This window comes from Nipponia nippon, unplaced genomic scaffold, assembly GCF_047370975.1.
Source record: "Nipponia nippon isolate SJK-2023a ecotype South Korea unplaced genomic scaffold, ASM4737097v1 scaffold_10, whole genome shotgun sequence".
NCBI lineage: Eukaryota > Metazoa > Chordata > Aves > Pelecaniformes > Threskiornithidae > Nipponia > Nipponia nippon.
In genome coordinates, this window is record NW_028262291.1 from 11,308,893 (window position 1) to 11,335,557 (window position 26,665).

At 40.0% G+C, this 26,665-nt stretch overlaps 1 protein-coding gene across 2 annotated transcripts in view; it reads right to left on the reverse strand.

The window, feature by feature from the left end:
• MICAL2 (microtubule associated monooxygenase, calponin and LIM domain containing 2) overlaps positions 1 to 26,665 on the reverse strand; it is a 133,541-nt gene that overhangs the window by 82,792 nt on the left and 24,084 nt on the right. For both annotated transcript variants that reach the window (XM_087744689.1, XM_087744681.1), the window contains exons 2-7: positions 26,298 to 26,655; positions 5,969 to 6,176; positions 5,205 to 5,321; positions 3,984 to 4,085; positions 1,967 to 2,122; positions 900 to 1,000 (exon numbers count right to left, since the gene is read on the reverse strand). In XM_087744689.1, the coding sequence (XP_087600815.1) occupies positions 900 to 1,000; positions 1,967 to 2,122; positions 3,984 to 4,085; positions 5,205 to 5,321; positions 5,969 to 6,176; positions 26,298 to 26,561 (948 nt within the window). In that variant the 5' untranslated portion in view covers positions 26,562 to 26,655. The remainder of the gene's footprint in view (positions 1 to 899; positions 1,001 to 1,966; positions 2,123 to 3,983; positions 4,086 to 5,204; positions 5,322 to 5,968; positions 6,177 to 26,297; positions 26,656 to 26,665) is intronic.

Genomic DNA, 26,665 nt, shown 5'->3' on the forward strand with positions numbered 1-26,665 from the left:
CCCACCTACAAACACCAGCCCCCCACCCCAGGGCCCACCTCACGCTCCCCCCCGCACTGCGGGGGGCTGCCACCCTTCCCCTCTCCTGCCCCAGCTAGGCAAGGCCACCTGCTCCACCCTGGGAGCCCCAGTCCTCCAAAAGGGCAGGAAATCGTGGCACTGAGCAAAGTGATCCCATCAGAAAGCCAAGAAGCCTTCTGATAGCTCCTCACAAGCACTTCCTCTGGGAAATTATACTCGACTGTTTTGGCACTGTCTTACTTTGTAAGAAAAATTGTCCTCTCTTGGGTTTCCAGGAAGAGAAATTTAAAAATGGTGCCAAAACACTTTCTAGAAACAAACGAAAACAAACCCCCACATCTTACAGAAGAAGGAGGTGGGGAAAAAAAAAAATAAAGAAAAAGGAAAAAAGGCATCAAATTCCCAAGTACCTCTGAAAGTTCAGGTCATTGTGTTTATAGCTTCCTAGTATGTTGCACTCACTCTAGAGAATTTGCGATTTAGCCTGGGGTAGATTTTAACACTTCCTTATTTGCCTGATAAAGCTGGACACAGCTGTACTAAGTTCGTCTTTAAATAAATGAGGGTTTTATTTTCTGGTGTGATGACCAGACCATGTATTTCCAAGGTGAGTCAAGATCCCACGTCAGCCAGTTTCAGAACTGACAAGTTTAGGAAGTACTGTTTTCAGTTCTCTATAGAAACTGTGCTGACTGGAGGGAAGGGGGGGGGGGGGGGGGGGGGAAGCCAGAGTAAGATCTAAGTGATCTGAACTTTAGTGAAGTGATCTAGTAAGTCTATGAACACCCTCTACAACACGCAACAACGTTTATGCAGATGTTCACGCTTATTCTGCGCCAAGTAAATTAAATAGGGTTTTAGCCAGCATTTTTACATACATTAATAATCACTCCTTTGTCCAGAAGACTCTGCTTTTTTGCTGTCATCACAAAATAATGAGTGCTATCTTTATAGTAAACAATATTCTCCAGGTCAATTCCTGAAAAGAGATAATAGATTTGTTAGGAAGCACAGTACATTGTCTGTGTCATTTACAAGAAACATGTGATTGATCTCCACGGGTGTGTTTCCTTCTTGGGATACATTCACTTTCCCAGCTGGGATGAAGCATTAGTGGACAAAATGCTCTAAACCAAAACAAATCAAGAGAGGAGATCAGCCTTACCCCACACGAGTTTGAGCATAATTTAAAGTTATTTAGCATCTTTTAAGATAGCCAGTTAACTACAGCCTTAACAGTCTTCTGAGGTAGAAAAGGGGAGCTGTGGGGAACAGAGTGCTTTTTATGTTGCTAGGGCTCTGGCATTGGGTCTAACCAGGAGTTTTGGTTTCAGTAGTAATAATAATAATAATAATAATAATAATAATAAAAAAAAAAATCAGCTGTAAATCAAGAATGGAATTGGTTGTACAGACAGTGGATACAACTACTTTGAAACCCCTTTCCACACAGATATATTTCACAGTTTATATTTTAAGTATTTATGGCGCATTCCTGGCTAGTTCTTTTCAGTTTATCAGACCTACACATCAAAAAGCAAGAATAAACTCCTCCCAGAAGGGCAGAGCCTTTTTCATAGGGTTTAAGCTGTTCGAATGGATACAAACAAAAACAAACCATGTCTTAAGGGAAATCTCTGGGCACTGCAAATGCTCTTCTGAATTTGTTAAACATAGCAGACATTTTTACAGTTGAGAAAAATTTAAACATTAAAACAAACTGATGTGGCAACGCCCAAGCTAAAAAAAAAAAAAAATCTCATTGTACCATAAATGGACACCTCCATCTGCAAGATTCTGACATCAACAGCATTTTATCGCTGGGGGGCTTTTTATACAATGTATTTGAATTGATGTTAATAGGAATAGGAGGGTGGCCTGGCACATAAAGAGTTCCTCTACTGCCTCTTGTATTTGGTTGTGGAAAAAAAGAGGATGCACCCACCCGTTTCCTCTTTAAGGTCCTGGAAGAACTTCTGATTGAAGATGAAAGCAACACCACTAATTTCTTCTACCTTGGCTTCTGCAGTTGTATTTCTGTTTATAAAATTGGCAGTGATAGCTATAGCCAGCTTTCCCCGGAACTCCTTCCTCCTGAAACCTGGTAAGCAAAGAAAAGAATTAAAAACACTGGAAACTTCACATTGGATTTTCAGGAAGGTTGAGCTCAAGGCAGCTCAGTCTCTTTCCTATGTCTAGTCCTACATTTCATCAAACAACACACCATCAGCAGATTACATCATTCCTCCAAAATTCCCTTGAATGCAAAGAGTCTTTTCTCCGCACTTCCAGCTGCAAAACTGGAGCTGTACTGCATTCAAGATAAATCGTATTAAAAAAATATAGGTCTGGAGGGGAACTAATGGGAAGAAGTTGAACATGGGAAGAAGTTACGGGCAAATAATGACTAAAGAAAAACAGACTGGAAACAGAGCAGATCACATTTAATAGAGAGAAACATTTTTAACATGCTAAATAGCAAATAAGATTTTCGTTACATAGGTGGTAAACAGCTTACGAAAAAACATGCAAGAGTTCAACAATCAAAAGCAGCAGAGAAAGATCCAAAAAATAGAAGTCTCTGTAACAGTGCTTAGGTGCACACGCTACCAGCTAACACGCTTTTTCAAAAGATCTTAGGAGTTGAAAAATATTCAGTGGCTTAAACTGTTACATTTCCAAGGTGAGACTGACTGCGAAGTTACTTGCTCTCTCGCTCCACCCTAGCTTCCTCTTGTCACAAAAAAGCCCGCTAAGCCACACTCTTGCAATCACACATTTAATTTTTCCCCTCGGCATATTCCTCTTATCTGTAAGTAAATTCTGAAGTAGGGCAGAGGGTCCTTAGAGTATTTTAAGCCAACTGAAGATGACTTTTCAGAGAATATATGTATTTTCTAAGAAGAAATAAATCAGCTATGAATTTTTGTCTCTGTGCTTCTTGATGTGCTCTCGTTATTTCATTGGGATAAATTTAATATGACAATACCAGCTTCCATATGTAAACAATCTTCAGTGCACCAAATATTCCGTTAGGCCCTGGTACTATGATAACCATTAACTTCTCAATAGAGTCTGCAGCTGCAGTAAGAATAATTTTGGTTTGCTGATACCTGACTACTTAAATGGTCTTTTACGGGGGATAGCTAGACAAGAGTGTGGGGAATTTTCTAATAGAGCATGATAAGAAACGAACTCTAAGCATATTGTGGTTACCAGATATAAGAATAAGCAGACAAACTATGAAGCTGATAAAAAAAGGAAATGCTGTACTTAGTGAACTGAAACTAACATGGAAATAATTAAAGCTACAAGGGGAATATATAATTAAGTAACAGGTTTGTTCATGTGATATGGGAGCAGCTTAGCTAATGTCTCGCTAAGAAATACAGCTCAGGTGGTCTGAATTCTCAGCAATGGCTCAAGCTCATGAAGCATTTCCCCCCCTCTTCCTTCCCCCGCAAGTTATTTATTATGTTTTGGTATTGCTTCCAAAGTAACTGCTTCTGAAATTAAATCACCTCTATAAAAAGAGCAATACCTCTGAGCAATACCTGCCTTCATTAAACACCCGGCAGTCACATTTTGATCATTAGTTCAAACACAGTGCAAATTTACGGCACAATAGCAAAGCCTATGCAATTCCTGATACATATCTTGTCAGCCTCCTTAAAGTTAAATCATCACGTAATTACTTAACCTTGAAGCAAGCCCAATGGCATCATGATGCATTTTAGAGGCAATGAAGATACATAGTGCTGAGAATCAGTAATGACATTAAATGTCTTTATTTTGAGCTACAACTTAACAACAAAAGCAGAAGATACCACATCAAAAATAGTTTCCACACAGACTTCAGTGGATTGAAAGGTAGCCTGTTGCTTTGTGTTCTCCTCTGACTTTCAGGCCTTCCAAAATATGCTAAAGACTATTAATAAGGCTAAAAGCACACATGCACCTACCTTCTAATGTGTTCCTGCGGCCATCTGCACCAATAATAACATCAAATTCATACTCTGACAAAGGGTGATCCATGGGGAGAAATTCAGCCCTCCAACCTATCTCTAAAAACACAAAGAATAATATTTATTCATTCTTCAGTAATACAATGGAAAAGTGCTTTCAGAGTCTGAAGAAAGGGCATTAAGATAAACGGTCCATTTCTCATTCAAACAGAGCTGAATTCTGCCTCAGTTTGAAGCAGGGAAATTCTGCTGCAGTCAAAGCTACGTTCAGGCTGTATTAGCAAGGTGTCAAGCTTGTAAACTGACAACAAAAAAAATTGAAGCCTTCATCTGGATCACCTAATGCACTACACTTCCTCTCAGATCCGTATCACAAGAATATGCTTAAGCACTTCATTCTCACAGAAATAGCCCCACAATGACCTTATCAGGGCAATACGTAACTGATGTGGTAACAGCAAGGAAGGACTGGGCTTTAAAAGAAGAAAAATAGCATTCCATCGTCAATACCTTTAAGTGTCTTCCAAATAGAAATTAAATGGAAGCATACTCACAAAGCTAAACTTAATCTTTGCATTAACACAAAGCTGATTATGTGAAAATGTTTGTATTGTCCATATTTTAAAATTCTATATGCTTTAATTACTTAAAACAATATCTTTATTGTACTGTCACTATATGACCATTTAAAGAGAGATAGCATAGTATTTTAATTAAAGTAAAATTTTAAAATATTTTATTGCTACTACACCCTAAATACTAATCTTAAAAAAAGAGAAATCTTTCTCTATTTTATTTAAAAATCTTGCATAAGATGTCTGATAAGACTCTGTGTGCCAGTGGGAGTTATATCAAATGTGAAAGCAAAATGAGGCCCAGGGAGCTTAATCCATCCTCAATATTTATATTATCAATCAAAAATTGTTTTTGCAGGAAGATACCAAAAAGCCACACCAGGCTCCCTACAAAGCCTCAAACACATGCCAGGGGACATAGTGCAAAACCTCAACTTTGACTGGGTCGTATTCTAAGAATTATCAGTGCTCTGTCACAATGATACTTATCATGCTTACAGCTGCATATAGCAAACCTAGCTGAATAAGGAGGGCAAAAACCTCGTATTTCTTTAACGGAATTCAACTACCTTGAATGATTTCACATAATGCCCAACACAAAAAGAAGTTACTGTGAACAGAACTACATTATGATAAACAGTACTTTGGTTTTCTTGATCTTCAGGAGGTTCCAGGACTTTCACGAATTCTAGATTCACATGGATTTCAACTCCTAGTATAAGTGCAACTTTGAAGAGGATAAGTTGAAGTTGTCGAATACCTGTAGACAGTGAGTAACAAAGACGTATTTAATATGTAAGTCATCACAGCTGCTACCAGCATGCCACCCAACTGATACTCACTGTTAACAGAAGCATGCAGCATTGTTATTTCCTATATTGTGATGAATGCAAATGCTGTAACCACCACAGGACGTTGTTCTCTTCCAGCACAGTCTCGTAGGTAGTAAAACTCATTTCAGTGAGTTTCTTACAATACTTTTTTTAGAGCTTTCCTTCTTAATGATATTTAAAGGATCTGCTAACCAATATGTTGAACATCTTAGGATAGAAAATTTTACAGCATATTTCCCTGTAAAATATCCCATTTTTGCATATTTTCTCATTAGATTAAGGGTTGTGTCTACCTTCAACATGCTAGAATGAATATAAATATTCTTCATACATCATAATGAAAACCTATTGTTCAACAAATCCAGACTAACAAAAAAGCTGCTCCATAAGACTGTCATTTGTTCAATTGCCATTTTGCTTAAATGAGACCATTTTTTTTTTCCTCTGTGTGCACGCATGCACTCACGCACGTTTAAGGCAGATGAGCTTTCTACCAAATCAAGAAAGTATCCATTAATCTTCTGACCTCGGTACACCTCTTATCTGAACAGTGCCCATGCCCTCAGATACTTACTGATGTGATCAATAGATCCTGCACAGAATTTTCCATAAAATTTCTTTGCTCCCAGTCCCCGGAGGTCATGGATTGTAAATGGCCAGAGATGCAACACGTTGTTCCTTGAAAAAGTGTCCCGCTTCTCCACGACAACAACTTTGGCTCCCAGGAAGGCAAGTTCTATGGCAGTCCGCAAGCCACATGGGCCACCTCCAATAATTAAACACTAGCAGAGAAAAGAAGGAGTCTTACACAGGGTTTTATATTGACTTCCACACAGTTTCTAACTTACTCTATTGGTACGACTTGATATTCAACCAGACTTATGCTACTGAGAGTATATTCAAGTCATCTATTTAAATCAATAAATGTTCAAATTTTGTTTGCATGTAGTGTTCAGTCATTTATACAAGAGGATAAACTGTGCTTCATGCAGACATACAAGCATCTGATAAAAAGATATAACAGAAGAAACAGCAAAAAGCTAAACACTTTTGAGCATTTCTAACTCACTCCCATTTAGCGTTTCAAAAGTGCTGGCAGTAAACAGGATTACAGCTACATAAAAGGGAGGGGAAAGGAAATAAGTGGTCTTGGTGTAGGCTTTTTTTTGTTTTAAAGAGGAAGTTCGTGTACATTTGCTAGAATTGTTAGACGAATCTATGATAAGCCAGTAGTCTTACAATATTAGTTACTCTCTCTCTTTCAAGTGAGCGATTATCCTGAATTAACAGACTAGTCTACAGACTTGTCCTGCTGCACCAGAGCCAGGGAACTCAGCCTGTCCTATTCCATTTCATCCAGTGGTCAACATCCTCACCTTCAGGACAATCACATTTTAGAAGTTAGGCATATATCATCACATATCTAAGTTTGGGCATCCTCAGAAGAACCGCTTCAGAAATGATTACAGAGAATTCTCACCCAAATTTTAGTTGACAGCTGTAAGCTTTCACAGACTAACAAGCAAAGGATTTCCAGAAAGCAAACTAATTAAAACTCAAACGTATCTAATGCTTACATTTTCCTGACTGATTACTAAAAACTGATTAGAAACAGTCTTACAGCTGGACAGCATTGCTGTTCCACACCTCCCCCCAACCGCCCAAACCCCCCCAAAACCCACACAGACTTCACAAAATCTATGCCAGCAGTTCAAGCACCGAGCTCGGGCAGGGCGGGACGAGGTGGGCCTGAGCCGAGGGGAGAGCTCTGGCTGCGAGGCTGAGCTCTGCCACGTTGCAAATCCAAACCCGTTATCTCACACGCCAGACATGCTCCTGTGCGTCCCGCACACATAGCCAGACAGTGATTACAGTTTCAAAGCAAGCATGGACTGTATCTGGAGGCTCATTGGATGAGAGTCTGGTTCCCATTACATTTCAATTTCATAAAATAGAGTCATTTATTTATTTTGGTTTGTTCGTCATTTGTTTTCAAATTTAACAACTTAAGCAAAAATTATCTGGTGCTGACTTTTGTCCATGACTTTTGTCCAACCCAATGGTAAAAGTGCAAAAATTTTTTTTAAAATTGAATAGATAATTCAAATAAATTCCCACTGAAAGAAGAGCTCCTGTGAGGTGCTTACGCTTTGCTTTAGGCAAGTGTTTTGTTAACTAGAGATATTAAATAAGTTAAAGTTAGGTTGTTGCATTAGCCACTTGGCTTTCTTCCTCCTAAAAGAACATATTCCATTCTTAATTTCACAAGAACACTCCTCACTGCATGCTGAATATTAGGAAAACAGCAACAGATGTAATTATATAAAGGAAGAAAATGGAGTGCAGATGTTATCCTGACTGAAGAGGATCACTGGTGGAGTCTGGGTCAGCTCTTTTCTGCACATGCTTGTTGTGATTAACATGGGAACTCTGAGCTCTGACAAGTAAGTGACTGCCTTCCCAGCTACACAGTTTTCCAGTAATGTTTAGTGAGCAGTTAGAAACATTTTACAAATACAGACCATACATGGTCTGATAAGGTGGGGTTGGTTTTTTGGCTAACAAACTGTATTATATATAAATAAATGCAACTTTAAAAAAAAAAAAAAAGCAGTCTTTTGAGATTTAGTCATAGTGGATCCTGCCAAATAATAAAACCCACACAGAAAACACTGTTAGTTCCTCCTGGTGCTCTGCAACACAGTATGTTAAAATTTTAAGGAAGATTCTGCTCTCTCCCCTCCTCCTATCGCCATTGACAAAATATCTTCCAAATTGCCTAGAGACACTGTGAAAAATGGTTGTATATTTGCTATCATCCATGGTTACCTTCCATAAACATATTTATCTATGTCTGAGAACTATTTCTTCTTTGATTTATTAAGGACACTTCCTGCTGGTGTAGAGCTTACTCTTGGCACTTTGTCATCTTTTTTGACACTTCTGGGGTGAAAACCAGCACAAAACCCTTGCAAAGGTAATTCTTACTGTGCTTACGTTCCTACCTTTATAAAGTAAGGAAAGGGACTGTACCACTGTCCTGTCCCTGCCCTCCCTCCCCAGCTCTCTGCTTGCAAACAAAGTCACAGGAGAAACCTTGCAGTCAGCCTAGAACAAACTTTGAATGTTTCCTGTTTTCACCCCCTGTTACCCCGGTCTCCTTGCTCATCAGGGGCTGCTTTTGAAATTAATTTCTTGCAATTTAACACAGATTGTGACAACTGACATCACATAAGGAAGTCTTGAATAATCACTCCTGAAATCTAACAAACAGGGTTGGACAAAAGCCAACAGTTTCTTGACATCCACATCGCTATTCACAGCCCAACTGTCTTTTAATGGTGCCAGATCATCTCCTAAAAAGGTAACGGGTAACTTGACTTTTCAAAGCATCTTCTGCAAATTAATCAAAGTAACAGTTGCTGAAGAGGACTGACAAGGAGCTTTTGCATATTTCTTGTTCAGGCTGGAAACGAAGGGAGAAAGACTTGTAGAGGTTACAGGGCAGCTCACCCAAGAATAAGATCATGACTAGACCTCTATGACCAGCCTGAAGAATCAGTATTACTTTGGATGCTATAGCCTGTTTTACTACTGAGAGTATACCACGTTAGTGCACGATAGCAATACGGAGAGAAGGCATTTTTGTCAGTGAGAACGTCATAATATAAAGGGCTGATCTTCTGCCTGCAAATGTATGAAAATGCTTCCTGTCAGATGAGAAGCTTCATGAAATTTAATACGCTCCCCAAGAACAGCACCTACGTTACAAGACGGGAGCAGGCAAAAGTACAGAAAGAATAAATGAGGACGGAGAAACCAACAGCTATGCATTCACGTGGCAGATTAAAGCGCGTGATTTTAAAATGCCGAGTTTCCTCCTTTATGCTTTATGAAAATAATTTATCTTTGCACGTATTTCACCCAAAGATCTTATAAATGCTTGAAATATCGAGCACACACCCTCTAGAAGAGAACACACACACACTGAGAAAAGGAGCTGTGACAAGGACTCCAACCTGGCCATTTCCCGGCCCTAGCCCTCACCACAGCCCAGCACTGCGCCCACGAGTTCCCCAGCCAAGGGGAGAAAAGCTGGGCGCTGCCAACGCCCTGCACGCACCAAGGCAGTGGCTTGCCCCGCATGGGCACGCTTCTGCTCCATCACCTCATCAGCAACAGGACCAGGTAAACTTACATACCTGCACCAGACTCCAGCTACGCAGTAACTGGCAGTACTGAAGAAACTGCCTGGAAACACTAACTCCGACGAGCAACGGTCACCATGAGTACTTTTCATGAGAATTTTATGTGAGCTAAATTAATCCATTCTTGCAAATATCCTGGATATGAATGATACTAATTACTGATGAGAATAAATGCGAGAATGAGAATTTTACAATTATGATAGAAATTATCATAGGTAAATGGATATGCTGGTTTGAGTTAAACTTCTGCAAGAGTATTTTTAGAATACCAGTCATAAAATTCCCATTGAAGAGGACTAATGCAAGTTTATAGGCCAGTAATAGTTACCTAGTGGCAAACTAGTGACTATTTCAGTTTAACATGATAAATACCAATTAATGCATGGAAATTTTTGTACTTCAAAATAAAACACTAATAAACCCATGAATATTTTATAAAAGTTGACTACTTAAGCTGCTGAGTAAATATTATGTTTCTACGGTACTGTTAAAAAGTACTGTACTTTTCCCTAAGAGATAATTAGTTGTTCCTGTATAAATCTTGTCCCACACTATAACCAAGCACACTCTACTCATTGCATTATTTATCTTCCCACTGAAACAGAGCAGAAACATCATGTATTTTTTTTTCCCCGGTACAATTGAAAGATACAGAAAGTTTCACTTGTAATAATATAAACATACACAGCATTTGCTAAGTCTCATAAGCTTGATTCTACTTAAAGGTTGATCTGACTGTAAGAGATGCTACTTTCTCTGTATTAGTATGTTTAAGAATGGCAGTGCCTTGAAAAATCTCCAGAAAGTGTTTCCACACTGAATAAGAGCACTTAGTGCTGAACTAAATGGCAGCACAAGTTACCTCTCCAAAAGCAGAATGACTTTTGTGCCAGGCACAGGTTTTCGATACGATCTCCTGTATATAAGGTACAAATATATGACTTACAAAATAGGAGGAGAGGAAAGGGAGAGAGGGATGCGAAGTAGAGGGCTCTTGCAACCCCTCCTATCCCCCACTATTAAACCTGCAGCCTTTGAATCCAGGCACCTATATCCCATGCTGGAAAAACCATATGCAGTTTAACAGCTGAGAATTTGCAGAACGCCTCCATTGGTTTACACAGTAAAGTAAGCTTACAGAAACAACTGAGGTTTTGAGAGAAAGGAGGGAGAGAGAAAGAATACAAGCACTATGTTTAACAAAAAACAAGATAACACTCCACAATGACCTAGTCACAAAAATCTCACCCACTTTAATAATTGAAAGGCAGAATCTACCCATTTACCTTGAAAAATGTAAAAAAAAAAAAAAAAAAAAAAAGCTCTCAGCATTTACATGCTCACAGTCAAGGAATCTACCAGTTGGTAGTAGCATGTGGGTGGGGGATGCAACCAAACAGCATCTCTCTGCACAGTTAAGAAGAGACAAATCCCATTGTAGCTCAATGCATTACACTGTTAGCGTCCAGCTCTAAATCCCTCATTCCTCTCCTGCCCAAGGTACCAAACCATTAAATTAGTTCTGGAAAATAAAAGTGTGTTCAATTATGATCCACCCACCGTATGTTCTTTGGATGAAGAGAGAAGCTACAATCAGTCCAGGAATTCAAGATTTTCTCATTTCTGCCTTTCAGTTGTTTTGAAGGTGAAAAAGAGGAGACTAATTTTAGACTCTAGCTCAACAACAACTGGATAGACACAGAGACGCCTTTGATTGTCCTAAGGCACGCCAAGTCAGAAGCACCACTTCTACTCTTCAGTGAAAATACACACATATACTAGTGAAAAAATAGTGAAAGCCATCTGCCTAAATTAATTTAACTTCCTTCAGCTTATATGTAATATTTATCCAAATCACCAATTGGAAATCAAAACCTATAGAAATGGATCATGCTGCTAGAAATGAGCACCAAGGAGTGGCTTTCCCCACACACCTCGAAGCCACTGCCTGGTGCTGGAGGTGCTCTTCCCATGCAGTGATAGGAGGCTCTGCCCATGCCTAGACAGCCTGCAGGATGCAGAGGGACAGAATACTTTGCCTTTCCATGGCAAACCCTCTTCCATCATTTGCTCTGGGCCTCAGGTGTGTTCATTTCCGTAGTCACCAGATCTGGGACTTCACATCAGCCCTGGCCTTTGTACAACATCCAAAGTGACAGGGATGCACCAAGGATTAATTTGACTGACTCCACAGGATTACATCCTACGTGGATTTGGGCAAGTGTTTATTTGTGATAGCGCTAAATGTGCTGCAACATGAGATAGGCACAAAATGTAATGAAACAACACATCTTCTGGATCAGCAGTGATTGTTTCCCTGGAAAAGCTCCAAAGAGAAACAGCTGCATAAGCAGCTAAGGCAGACAGCTACCAGAAGCTGCAGGGGGAAGCTCTCTCCACCACAACGCTTTTTACTTCATCTCCTTTACTAGACATGAAAATGCTTCTGGCAAAAATAGGACTGCTCAGTAGGACATTCCTGACTTACTGACTTAGAGTTCATCTCACATTTGTAGCCTTAGATTTTAATCACATAAATTATTGACAGCCGCTGGATACAACAGTTCAGTCAAAGGTACCCTGAATCCACTGAATAGCCAATATAAAGTTTGAAATGTTATGATTGAAGTCACCAAAAAATAAAATTCTATATGCCACTTCAGACAATGTTAAAATTGTCAAGAGCTAATGCTTTGTTTAAAAAGAAAATATGAGAAAGAAAAAAAGGTTAAGCTCACAATAGGCATGACGTGTTTAGTCAATCTAAGATACAAGTCTAGTCTTGCTACAGCCCTGGTCTACCAAAGCACTTCAATATATGGTTGCTCCCCTGAACTCAACAACTTTATTCAGGCACTCACTGCTTCTCTAGACAAAGACCCCCATACAAAGTGCTTGTCATCTCCTTTTCTACAAACTAGCCCAGCCACTGGCACCAACGAAGGATGTGTCGCTATCAGACAGCTCAGTTAAAAGACACGAGAGCTATGCAAGTATAGCACTCTCTTGACAGTAACATGCCCTGCGTTGCATGAGATGCTTGTACTCGTTGTCTGTTGCCTGACTCGTTGAACGCTGCCATACCTATACAACTGGTTTTACCAAAAGACAACAGAACATGACCCTGTCAAGAACAGTGACGATAACTGTAGCTAAATATGACAGTGATTTGGAAGGTATCCATTTGACTACATACATATACAGAAAATGGACAGTGCCAACCTAAACCAAGAATTTTCTTTTTCATTTTTAGAAAGAGGCCAAATACCAAAACATATACCCAAAATTTCTGTGGTTAACAGGTCTATACTACATGCAAATATTAAAAGAAAAAAAGAAAGAAAAAAAATTACTTCTTCCATCAAATGAAGGAGGAGGAGGTGGTATAGGAGCTAATTAAACTCACCTTACAAAAATTAAGTAATCTTTAGAAGCATATTTTCCTCTATTATAGTATGTTTTATGAGCTCCTTATAAAATTAGTAAGGTTAAAAATGTTTCATTTGACAAAAATAATACTCAGTTAAATGTATTTTAATGAGAGGTCATAACTCTCCAAAGGGTTATGTGAACACTACTTAAATGCACTACATAGAGTTCCAAAATCTACCTTAAAATACTATTAAGACTAGCTGGATCTTGCTGAACAGACATTTTTGGAGAGTGAACACCACATAAATACCACTGTTGGGGAAGTTCAAAGACAGCTAGGAACAGCGAGGCTCACGCACCCCTAATTGCCAACCAACCACAGCAATAAAACCCCGTCCCGGTGCAGGAAGCACAACACAATGAGTCCACTTCTGCTTTCAATCCCACCAGTATTTTACCCTATGTACCCCTGGCTGAGCACCTCAGAAACATGCAGTTTTGGCATCTCCTGCCAAAAGCACCTGTATCAGCAACTGGCAAAAATGGAGACATTGCTATTTTTCTTCTTAAAAGACTGTAACATGGATTTGAGGCTACCTAATCTAGGCTGATTTTGGACAGAGCTCTTTCCCCAGCACTGCGCCCTGCAGTTGCTGCACTTGCAGCTGGACACGGCACAATCCAGGGATCAGAGGATCTATCTTTATTGCCCTCCTGTTTTACTGGGTCAAAAGGCCAGAAGCGAAACATTAGTACATTTATTGCATTCATTTGGCTCGTCTTCACTGGGATTTTTTTCTCTTTTTTGGAAGATAAGCTTCTGCATGGAAAAGACCACGTGCTTTCATTTTTCCTGGATGAATTTGGACACACTTGTCCATCGATATCCTCTCAGATATATGTACTAATATTAGATTTGTGTATAAAAATGTTTCCATAGTTTGAAATGAAAACAATGGTATGAAAGACATCTGAAACTTATAGTCTGCTATGCAACACATTGAAGAAAGGCTGTATGCATTCAGTGTGCTAGAAGGTCAAGAGTTCCTTCGTTGATGCACCAAAGCTGTCAGGACTTTGTTATTTGGAGCTTTTCTGAAGAGCTCTCTCAGGCGGCATTGGTCATATTTAAATATGTTGACTTGATCCCAGAGCTTTTATAACAATTTACAAAAATAAATTTTTAAAAATTGCAATTGGTAGACATAAGACAGAAAAGTATCTCTAGAAACTTTCAGTTCCCCTGCACCACGCTTACAGTTACCTGAAGAAAACCTGCACATCATCTGACAAGAAATGTTATACTACTTTTAATAAACAGATTATCCACCAGAAATCAGGCAAGTGCTTTAATCCAAAAATCTCCTCAAATAAAGCACAAAATAAACCCTCTAACATTCTTTGGAATTAAGAGTGTATTTGCTGTTTTCTTACCTGTTTTTCATTGTAATCAAAACAGGGGGAAAAAAACCCACCACACCCAAAAACCAGAAGAGATTGGTTTCTTTTCTTTTTCTTGGCCAGCTGCTTAAATAATCAAAATGAAAACAAGATAAACCTTGCAGAAAGAATGTTGCCTGACTATCCTGGTCATGAATATGGTTGGCAGCATTTAAATACCTTGCCTTTTTTTTGTAGGCTTATGCCTGTTATGCTGACATAATGCTTTAAGGCTACCCTTAGAAATTTAGCAAAAAAAAAAAAAACCAAAACAAAACCATGAAACAAAACAATTCATCCAGAAACAGAGAGCTGGTGAACAGAGATGAAGAAACAAAGGCACGAAGAGCCTCACCTCCGAGCACAGCAGAGACCAAGCCACAAGTCTTGGGAGCCTTGTGAGTAGTGACACTCGTGAGATTGAGATTGCAAGAAAATAATTAATCCTCTACATGGTTTCAGGGTCAGGGGCTGACCAGCCAGTAGAGGACTTGTCTACAGACCCAGAGGAAGGGATTTCTCATGCTTTATGGCATCCAAAACATGCAGACAAGTTGGTCAACAACCATGGCTCTGCTACAGGAAGAAGTTGGTAATATGCTTTAAAAAAAAATAGCACTGTTGCTACAGCCTGGTCTGTCTACAGAGATGAAATACTACACTGAACCTAAAATTTTTAAGGAAGCAACAACAATTACAACAATCTAATAAATCAGCTAAGCTTCTGCTTAGAAACTGGCTTTTTAAAGTCAGTGGTGAGTCAAGTTATTTCAAGGTCATTTCACAGAATATTTGAAAATATGTTCTAAAGTACATTTGTTATATTAGGTGAATTATTAGCCAATATCTAATTAAGACTTGGCTTTTAGAAGGCAGTACTGGGTAAATGAGCTCATACAGAACTAGCCATCAGGTCTGAGTCAGAATCCAGATTTTTAAATTATTATTTATTTATTTTTAAAGAGCTGAATCATTTAATCCCATAATTTCTAACTTTCCTAAGCAGAATGACTGTACAGTAGTGTATAGCAGCTATAGCTGACCTCAAAATGCAATGCTGTACAAGAAGGCAGCAATTCGGGGCTTCTGGGATCTAATTTCTTCCAGCTTATCATGCAGTCTTCAAAGCTACTGCATTTTCCAGTGCTAGCATTCACAGCCACTTAACTACTAAAGCCAAATACAGCTCCAAAGAGTGATAACCTGATTTTTTTCCAGTTTATTTAACTGGTCACTTGCACATACCAGTTTACCAGAGGTAGACAGTGCATTTACTTTTTACATTTTTATTTACGATTTGAAAATGCTAGGAATTGACCACGCAGCATCTCTTAGCAATATGACATCCGATAGTGTCAACAAGCAAGATGGACTTGAACAGTTCAAACAACTAGAATTAGAAAATGAATCTTTAGCGTAACATTTTTAGGAAGGTTTCTGATAGCAGGGAAAGTTAACAGCACTCATACAGAAGCAACAAACCAGGCTGCTGGCAGCATATCGCAGAGCAAAAATTAGATTTCGGCACCTCTAGTTCTTATTTCCGAAACTTTTTTGGCCGAAAACAAAGGTGGTACATAACAGCCCTTATTACTGAAGGAAAGAGTCTTGAAAAATAAAAGTAAATATAAAAAGGTGAAAAAATATGAAAAGGAGCACGTTTCAAGGAGAGGGGCAGAGAGTTGAAGACAAAATTTGGCAGCAAATTGCACATCACGAGGTGTAATAGTCTCTTTTGCACCAACATCTGACACAACAGAAGGGAGATAAACATATATAGAAGATCAGTGTTTATTTACATGGCCATGTATTAATGACTCTGTTTTCACATTCCAGCCAGGGTGAAATTGAGAGGCACCTGCCTGAACAACACCGGCTGTGCTTGTTCTGCCACTATCAGGACGGTATCTGGGCTGACAGGCAGTGAACTTCCTACCCCAGATGCCTACAGCCAAGCAGGAGACAGAGCAAGGTGGCGCAGGCAGGCAGTGAGCAGCCCCAGCGGCAGCCCCACCGGTCACAACAGCCCTCACCTGTCAGGAGAGGCTTCCTACCATATGCAATTATTTCCTACCTCGCTAAAAAAAACAAACAAGAGAAAAAAAGAACAAAAAAAATCTGACAGAAATGCCTCTGCCTTCCACCGAGCACTTGCCGATCAGCGTACCTTGTTATTAATGACCTGGGTGTGTAGTCCTTGGCAGGAAGCTCACTACCATCTCTTGCAATGTTTTCTAATCTGAGTTACAATTTACCCCGGGGCAGTTGTTTTATCTGAATTGTAAATCCAGCGAGGGTGGCAGAGAGCACAGGATGGGGAGGTGGACACCAATCACAGAGGGGAGTATTGGCTGTTGCACAGGTCCTTTTAAAGCCGCTCTTGTAACTCATTCAAAGGGGCAGCAGAAGCAAGCAACACAAGACTAATTCAAAGTGTGGCATAACCACATGGTTCCTTCTAAGTTAGTATCTTAGTCAAATGAACAAATCCAGAGAGTGATGCAAGACAAGCAAGGCAGTATCTCTTGGTTGGTTTCTTAAGCAGAAACAGGCACGACCTTGGGAAACACAAGCTGTTCTTCAGGGTTGAAACAGGAGCAGCAAATGTCCAAGGCAAAATGCAAGTTTTGAAAAACCAATCAGAGTTTGATCTAGCAGGATTAGCCAGACTAATAGAGAGAAGGTGAAATGAACAACAGTTCTGGTTGTGCTCCAACTAACTACGTAGTGTTCCTCTTTGGCTCTTCCCTAACGTAGATTAGGTGAAGGTATTTAAGCCTCTCCTACAGGTCACGTTCTCTAAAGCTCTGACCATTCTTGCTGCTCTGGACTTGCTCTAGTTTACCTGCCTCTTGCCTATAACACATGCTTCAAACTGGGCAAAATATTTCAGCTGAGTTTTCACCTGCACCAACTAGATGGGAAGGAATCCACCCCAATCCCCAACACACCGCAGGCTGCCTGGGACAGGCTGCCAGAATCAGCTCCCCTTGGGTCAGCCCTATGGACTCAGGGTTGGTGTGTGGTCTCTTGTGAGCACCAGATCATTTTCTGCAGCATATTCCCAATTTTCTCTGGGTGTTGCACTCCTTCGTTAGAAGGGTCATAATTTTCTAGTAGCTTTTAGAAATTTTATCCTCTTGATCTCAGACCATTTCTTCCACTTTTCAAGATATTTTTTTTTAAATTCTAATCCTGCGTTTCAAAGCAGTTACAGCTCAATCCAGTTTGGTTACATCTGCACCACCTCAATCCAGAACCCAACTTGCTAGTAAGTACAACAAGCACTGGTCTACAATAGGAGTCACTGAAATCCCACTGAATGCATTCCCCCAGTCTAGCAGCAAACTATTGCTAACACCACCGTAAGTACAGTTCTCTAGCTGCCCATGTGACATAACGTAAACCACATTCACAAGTTTGCTCGTTAAAGCAAGGGCTCTATGAGGGTCAAGTCAGAATTGCAACTTCTGCTTCCCTCAGACATGCTGGGCCAACTTCTTCATAAAGGAGGAAGATACCTCTATCTGGCTGTAGCGTTCGCAATCAATGCAAGATGTCACTGTTACCCACTTTGTCCCTCAAGCCTCATCTCCCAGTATATAGTATAACAGGCCCACAGCTCGTACGTATTTCTAATTTAAAGCTTCTCTAGGTATGAAGTATAGCTCTTATGTTAGCTGAAATGGTGTAATGCTTGTCTCTGCCATCACCCAGGACCCAGAATGAAACCAAGGCCCATTTGGGTACCTGCCAGACTCACACAGGTCAGGAAGATTTGAAGCAAAATGTGGCCAGCTACCAGAACAACAGCTCGCAGTTGTGAAGGGTTTTTCACCACAGAAATACATGGTTCTCCCCGCCACCAGGTTTGTTTCAAAATACAGCTTAAACTCACCCAAACATTGCAGACCTGAAGAAAAGGTTAAAAGACTGAAGAATTAGAAAACTATAATAACGTTACATTATGGTATAAATTCAGTTTATTTTTCAATAAGCACTTTTCATCAGATATATACGTTAAGACACCAATATCCTAGAGACCTGAAATGGCAAACAGGTGTCTACATTAGTTTGCAGACACAAATGGATTTTGTGTGTAAATGTAGACACCTTAGGGAATGTGGGAATTTTGAGGACTGACTGACACAAAATAATCCACCTTTAAACACTGTAGCAGAGAAAGTAAGGCAAATTAACCCAATTTCAAGAGCATTAAAGGGGAATTTCTACTTTGTCAAGACAACAGATCCCAGTTAATCTTTTTTTTGACCACAACTCTATCACTGTTAAGGCTTTTTAGAGAGAAAATACGAATAGAAATTCTGTTATTTCCTTAAGACAATCAGCTTCTACTAAAATATTTTACATTTTCACTTCCTACACAGCATCTCTTGGAACTGTGGTATTTTACATTCTCCCAAACGTATACTAAAAACGATCTGCACAAATGCCTAAAACAGAAAATAATGTAGAATTAGATTTGTCAGCAGAAAGAGAAAAGAGAGCAACCACATCCCCAAAACCCCAGTTCTCAGGACAGGCATGGGAACCTCTGGAAAGAACCTGAACTGTAGGAGACAGGAAATTGCCTTATTGTCTGAAATCTGTTTTTTAGCAGCCAAGTGTTTAATCACTTCTTGGTAGCAAAAGTTATGTATTTCCTCACTTATCAGTACACAAACATTACCAGAGCGCAGCTGGAAACGTAGCTAACAACAAACCTGTAACAACCACATCTGGCACCGTCGGGGCCTCTCTGAAGCCAGGAGAAAGGCCTGATGTGAGCAAAGCGTCGGCCCGGGCCGTGAGCTGGGGGCCAGGCGAGAGCACACCTCGCCCCGCACACACCGCCCTGCCTGGTGGATGGACACACAGCCAGCTGCTTCATACACTCGAACCCAAAAGCATTACAAAGCCACAGTTACAGCAACATGCCCTGTCGTAACCTTTTGTTTCATTCAAACTTAATTAAGCCACTTGTGGTGACAATAGTAGTGTTCTGTGTGAAAGTAACTGGGTGCCCCTCCCTGTGGAAATCTTTATAAAATATCTAGGAAATCAGGTCAGGGTGGGACAGTTCCCTTCTGTCGATTACTTGCAAAGCCATTAAGCAAGGGACAGAGAAACAGTACAGTGCTGTTAAAGTACAGATGTAAAGCTACTGTTATCTTGCAAGCCAAAAATTTTAAAATTCCCAAATGTCTGAAAGTGTCTTATTTAGGCTCTCTGACTATGCTACTTTGGCTGGGTTTCATTGCTTCATTGCTGATAAATCTGAAAAATCGTATGTTTGTGGAAATGTCTGTAGGATAATAAAAATAAAGTGATTTCATTACCAAATCACATGCCAAACATTTGCTTTTGCTGACGTAATTTGGCCCAATCTCAGTTTAAAACACAGCTCAAAGAGTCAAATGCTTTGTTTTCTTTTCAAAGAACCCTGTCTGCTGTGTGTCCTGTCATCACCCGTACTTCTCCCCATACTCTCCCTAAAAGTCCTTAGAAAAATGAATGCATAGACAATGTTCAACAAGTGTGGCTTCACTGCACGTTCATAAGTGATTTGCTGCTTTTCCCCTCGTCTCAAACGAATCTTCCTTACCACTCATTCCCATTAGTCCCATATCTTCTACGACTTTGAAATAACTCTATAAAAGCTACTTATTAAAATTCTTAAAAATAAGTTTACAATGGAAATCCAGTGGAAAACTTTAGGTGCTCTGTCCTACAAGGCAAAAGCAAAGAAGCATAGATACCAAAATAAACAGCTTGTCTTTCAAGTGTACCAAACACACCTAGGTGCTACTTAAAAAGTCAGTAGAACACATGGCCCTTAATACCCCCAACACCTCAATAGGTTCTGGATTCCACGATCCAAGCGCTGTGTGTTTGGATAAAAAAAAAAAAAAAAAAAAAAAAAAAAAGCATCTGAATGTCTTTTTGTGAAAAGTCACCACCTTTCATTCAGTAAACTTCCTATAAATATGGTACTCAACTTCTAGTTTCAAGCTTTATGACCTTCACAGGAATGTATTTTTATTATAACGAGAGAATTAGCAATGCTATCTAATACATCTAAGTTAAGTTTTGTGTGTTCATTATAAACCTAGATTATCAGGTTTGGAAATCTCCCCATTTCAATTATTATTCTGAGGAGATTAGTATGTCCAGCAAAAGGGATGTGCCATCTGGATATTTGCTCTTTATAGAATAAACAGGTTAAAGTTTTCATTATAATATGGATATTTTTGAGTTGGAGCACAGCTGGCATTCCCTTCTTTCACCTTACAATTCAATTACTCTCTTAAGAAACCAAATATTTGTCTCAAGGGACACAATCAATGATGACACTTGAACACACAAACTCACTGGCTTCTGTACCAGTACACACAGCACAGGAGAAACCTGGCTGAAAATCCAAGTTACCTCTGAAGGATCAACAAATGCCAGCACTTCAGGAGGAAATTTAGCTACAATACTAGCAGGTTTATACATGCTGGATGATTTGCTTAATTAAAGAGACAAGTAGTTGTTTAGCTCTACAGAGGAAGGTGGGGAGAGAGGAGAGGAACACATCTAGAAGCCAACCCACCTAATTTACTACGAGGGGCAAGACTGCAGATTAGGATGTTTGTAAACAACTGCGGACTGGTAGGAAGCCAATTTCTACCTAATAACAAGGAAAGAGACCTGGTATCCACTCCTCGTCCTGCTGATTACCTTATGGCTACATAACATGGCAGCACCTCTCCCTTTCTCAACTCTGTGGGAAGGAGAGCACCAGGCAAAGTAGGTTTTAACAACTCCCAAAGCATTCATTTGACAGTCTTTGGAAATGGAGACAATATGAAAAGGAGCGGAAGGGGTTTGGCAGATAAAGGCTGTCCCGTTTTATCATTCGCGGGTACACCAGTGTGGTTAGTACAGGGAGACAAGGCTCAGAGCCAGTGCTGAGTCAGTCACAAAACCTCCATCCTCCATCCCCATTTCTGACCCAGGGCTCCGCTTCAGCTGACTCACACCCTGGCCCGCAAATCCCCTCCACTCCCGTCCCCCCTCAAGCCACGTGCTCTCCATAATGCTGCCTCGGCTAAAGCAGCACCCCACCAGAGGAGCCCATGGAGCCCTCCCTACAGCAGAGATGCCAATGCCACCGAGCCCGGGTAAGACTGACAGCATATGACGCTACTGCAAAGAGCCACTGTGTTTTTACTCAAGCCCTCGAAACGTGGTCATAAATAATTTGAGAGTCATTCTCTTGCAATAAGTTTCCCAACAGGAGTTTTTGGAAGGGAACCTAATCTATTACAAAACAAGCTTTGAAAGGCCAAGTCCAGGAACGAGGAAAATAAGAGAGGCCAACACGGACAGAGTTCAAGATCATTTCATTTGTTTTTCAAGGATTTATATGATATATATACACTTATACCTACAAATGCACGTATGTGTTTATATACACAACACTCAAAACTTCTTAGCTCAATTTTGCTTTATGCTAATGTTGTCCACTTAGGCCTTGAAACCACTGCTCAGACTGTACAAGTCCTCTGCCCAGGAACTGTGCCCAAGGCGGGGTCTACAACAGGGACAATGCTCAGAAGACCAAAGCTGTGCACAGGAATTTGCCACTGCCCTCCCCGCAATGCGCAACACCATCGTCTGGAACTGGGTATATCCAGAGAGAAACGCTAGAGTCTACCAAGGCAGCTGATAATTACACATTAGCACTTTAAACAACGTTTCCTTAGCTGTCCTCAAGTGGAAGCATGTGTTTTGAAAAAACAGCATACATGTTTGAGAGGGAAGACAACATCACATTTGCATGCTTTAGAGAATCAATACCTCCCTTCAGAGCAAGTCTGGGATGTTTTTATGTGCAGCGATCTCTGCTCTCCTCAAGCATGAATCTACAGTCATGGGAGAGCCAGAATTTCAGGTGCACAGCATAAGCCAGGTCCTGCTCGCTGATACATATACTTACTTACCTCAAACATCAGTGGGAGCCTCATTTATATGTGCATGCACATATCTGTATCATTTGCACAGGTAAACTGCCAGTAAATCAGGTAAAGAATCTACTCCATACAGAGAGGTTCAAATAAATGTTTAGGGAACGCTCACATATGTCTTAAAAAGGCTGTTGAATACACCCTGCAACTAGCTGGACGAATTCTTGTTCATCATTATACTATGTCTTGCATGTTCAAAAATTTAGAGACATTCAAGCTGCTAGCATGGTGAACAACATATGCTAAACCTTTAATCTTCTTCAGTTGTCTAGCTATGTTTCATTCCATGAAGAAGAAAATAACCATTACAGATTCCAAGAATGCTACTCTGCATTGATTAGTAAAAGATGAAAATGAGAGAGAAACGTTGCCAGGATAATAAAGTTGCGCTCTTTTTCTAGACATATTTGCAAAAGTCACAGTATGATTTCTAGAGTTTTGGCTACTTAAGACAGACTTCTGTTTCTCTCTAATACTGGTGAACTGTGCAAATGCCAGGTCCAGAAACAGCTATTCTGAACAGTACTCATCCCCATTTTACAAGTTTGTGATGGAAAGAAGTGTATGTTTGATACAGATTTAACGTACATACAGAGGGACTCCTACAGTTTCAAAACAAGTTTGTTTCTGCCCCAGTTTTGTGCATGTCTTTCTGCAGCACTTTGTTCTTCATTTTTTTTTCTTCTACAAAGAATTAAAGGGAAAATAAAGTCCACAGTAAGGCAACTCTGAAATAGCAGTGGGTTTGAACTTCTTGAAAATTGTTCAACTGGCTTTATTCATTCAGCTTAAAATCATATCATTGTAGAAACTTTGAAAGCCATATTTGGCAAGGTTCTTCAAGAGCAGTTAAGACACAGGATTATTGTTATTTAGTTGGAGTGGAACATTATGTATGTATAAAACTTGTGTATATCATAATGAGTAACTTAAGCGTGGCTGAAGAGTTTACAAGCACAAAAATCAACAAATAGAGCATTCACCTTGAATACTGTGCAAAAAAATGAACAGTTTTCGGGAGAGGCACCAGGTCCTTGGTTTGTAAAAAAAAAAAACAAAAACAAAACCAAAAACAAAACAACGACCAACCGAACAAAAAAAACCCGGCCATGAGGCCATGAGTAGTTTAGATCCTAATTGCATTTTATCTCCTTTATCTCCTCCAAAGATTGGGAAGATTGCAAGAAGCCAGACAGATTGCAAAGCCCTATCTGAGAAGAACTGTGAGCTGCAGACTCAGCTACAGAGCTCGTGACCACAACCTCATATAAAGCCTTCGAGTCATTTTTTTTAAAATTATGCCTACTAGCAACCTTGGCTCTGTTTACAGAGCTGCAATTGCAAAAATCCACTTAGCTCATTTTGTGATCCTGCTTTAACAAGTAAGATTTTTACTCTGAGATGATCTACTTCAACCAGCCCCCAGGCAACTCCACAGAGGTGAGTGCTGGGCACTGCTCTCAGGATTTAGCCTGCTAACTCCTGTTTGCCTGCTTCACTACTAAAAATAGTTGCTAGCATAACATGCAAGAAAGACAGAAACTTAAAATCACCAGTTGCACCAAAGGAAAATTGTGGTATGTATACTGTACCCTAATCTCTCTGCACTGGCATTTTGTTTGGACTGCCAGCATTTCTGAGAATTCCTTATCTGTAAGTGGGGCTGTCAAAGTACACCATGGCAACGATCAGGGAGTCCGCCGTCTTCTCGCAACATGTCTCCTCTCATTCATGTTGCATAGATAGGCTTTCACAGCAGACCATGATTCACGTGTGAGGAATGTTTGGTAGATAGCCCCACAGAGCCCACGGACTGCGGTTACTGCTTTCATTTGCAGCAATCTGAAGATTCATGTTTCTCTCGTTAAATCAGTGATGACACAGTGCAGCGCAGGTCTGGGCATGGTCCAGGTTCATAATGAACATCTACAAGTATTTCACAGAATATCTATACACACAATGTTCATATACAGATATTCTGTATTCATTTGCAATTTGATCATATGTGCATCACAGATACGTCCGTTAATTTCTGCAAATACTTACACCATGCCACTAAAAATAAATCTTTACTCTCAAAGAGCAGTAATACCATACTTTCAACACTGCAGAAGGTGTTGATTAGCCTCCTGCCTGGCAACCTTGTAAAGCATTACACAAGCTGTATTTTATGTACCAACCTATTTCCCTGAGTCTTCTCACCATGTATAAAAATTAACCACTTTTCTTAAGACCTTTGCAGGGCCAGGCCTTGGCACTGTAATGTCACATTTGAGAGAGAAGCACTTCATTTTTATATTTCACATGGCTCTTAAAACTGCTTTTTTGTGTTGCAAATACTTCCCCAAACTAACCATAGAGATTTGGACTGGGGGCTGTATGTGTAGGTGAGGTGTATGTGGAATATCTCCTATAATTTGTTAATCATCAGACACTCTCTCATTCCTTCCCTTTCCTGTCTGTTTTCATCACAAATACGCTCAATGACATACGTTCAAGGCCTTCTCAAAAGAACAAAAGGGAGGAAGGAAGCACAGGTCAAAGAGGGAAACAAAGGGAAAAAGGAAAGGAGAAAACCAGAGGCTGTCAGGAAAGCAGTGCAAATAGCTGTAATGGCACTCTTCATTTTCTAAAGAAAACTGTAGTAAGGACATTTATTACCTTAGAAAAAGTTAATAATAATTGGGAGCTTATTAAAAATGAATAAATAAAACCAAAGGCCTCTATATGTACTGAAGGTAACATGGTGTCCTTCTCCCTAGCACTTTTGAGAAGTTTCAATGCAATGATGCAAACAAGAAGACAGACCTTCAACACTGCCTGTCTACTGAGTCCATAAAATAACACTTCAGTGATAGCTTAAATTAAAAAGTCCTCCACAGTTTGGTGTCTAGTTACTCCCCAGTGTGCCCTTCCTCTCTGTTCTACCTCTATGCAGTCAAGTAGCTTCTTAAAATTTAACCTTCTTGGGGCAACTTTTAGCTACCACTTGCAGTAAAGAAGTGAATTGCTCTCAGACAAAGCTATTAAAAATATTCCATGATAGCTAGATGAAACAAGTGGCATGAACTAGAGTATTTTGTACAGTTTTATCAACAAGATTTATACCAACGCTCAGTGGTTCTCTCTATCAAAATATGGTATTCATGCTCTGTTGAAGAGAAGATAATTTCCTGTCCTTTCCACAACCAAGCAGATCACCTCCTTCAGTAACTACCACATAGCAATTACCCACATTCTGCTTGCAAAAAAGCGGTTACAGGAAAGTATTTAAATCCCTAAATAGTGCAGGATTTTCTTTTGCTACTGTTTAGCAACTATTGCCAATTCTGGGTGACAAAGACAGATCCTCAGGCCTCCAAATAGCACTTTCCAGAGAACCGTTTAGGAACTGCTGTTGAAACACATTTGGCCAGCCCTGGTCTCTTACAGCATGCACCAAGCAGCAAACAGAGGAGCCTGCTGAATATACTATGATTTGCACCTTGCAAAACCCTGTTTAATAAAGTAAGTAGTTCTTGTGAGCCTGGAATGAATGAAGCCTACTGCCTCATGACTTTACATCTTATGCCTGCTTGACACTGACGTCTAAAAAGGGCAGAAAACATTTCTGCCAAGATTGAGGCAGATTGTAAAGCAGGGTGCTTTTAGGACCACTCCTACATGCTGTGTGCTTCCACAAAACTTGCAGAACAAAAATGCCTGAAAATTTGTCAAAATGAGTTAGTATCAGCCAGTTTCAAAAAGTACATTAAAGGTAGGGTTACATGAATGGACACATTGTACGTGATGGTATAAACCTTGCTTCTGCAGAAAAACAAGTTTAAAAGATTCTGAGCTATGAAATCTAAAACTGCACTTCTCCACTTACCTTAGTGTTCATACAAGATTTTCCGCGTTTATACTCTTTGTGACTTGCTCTTTTATCCAGCTTGTTCCACAAAGCTTTGGCCTTCCATGTGGTCACTCTTGACTTCAGTTTGCTGTAAAAGTTTCTATTGTCCAAAGGATCTAATTCAAGTTGGCGAGTGAGAATATTAAAGGCCTGAATGGTACCTTTGCACGTTGATGCTTGTACAAAGTTTTCAAATATCTGGCCAGCTTGACTGTATTTTTCATCATCGTTTTCCCCCATGTTCTGAGAGATGTGTTTGAAAAGGATTAAGCTGGAGCTCTTGTCCTGGGGTACAGGTGATCAACACTACCAAGTACTTCCAAGCATGTTATTCCTAGAGGAGA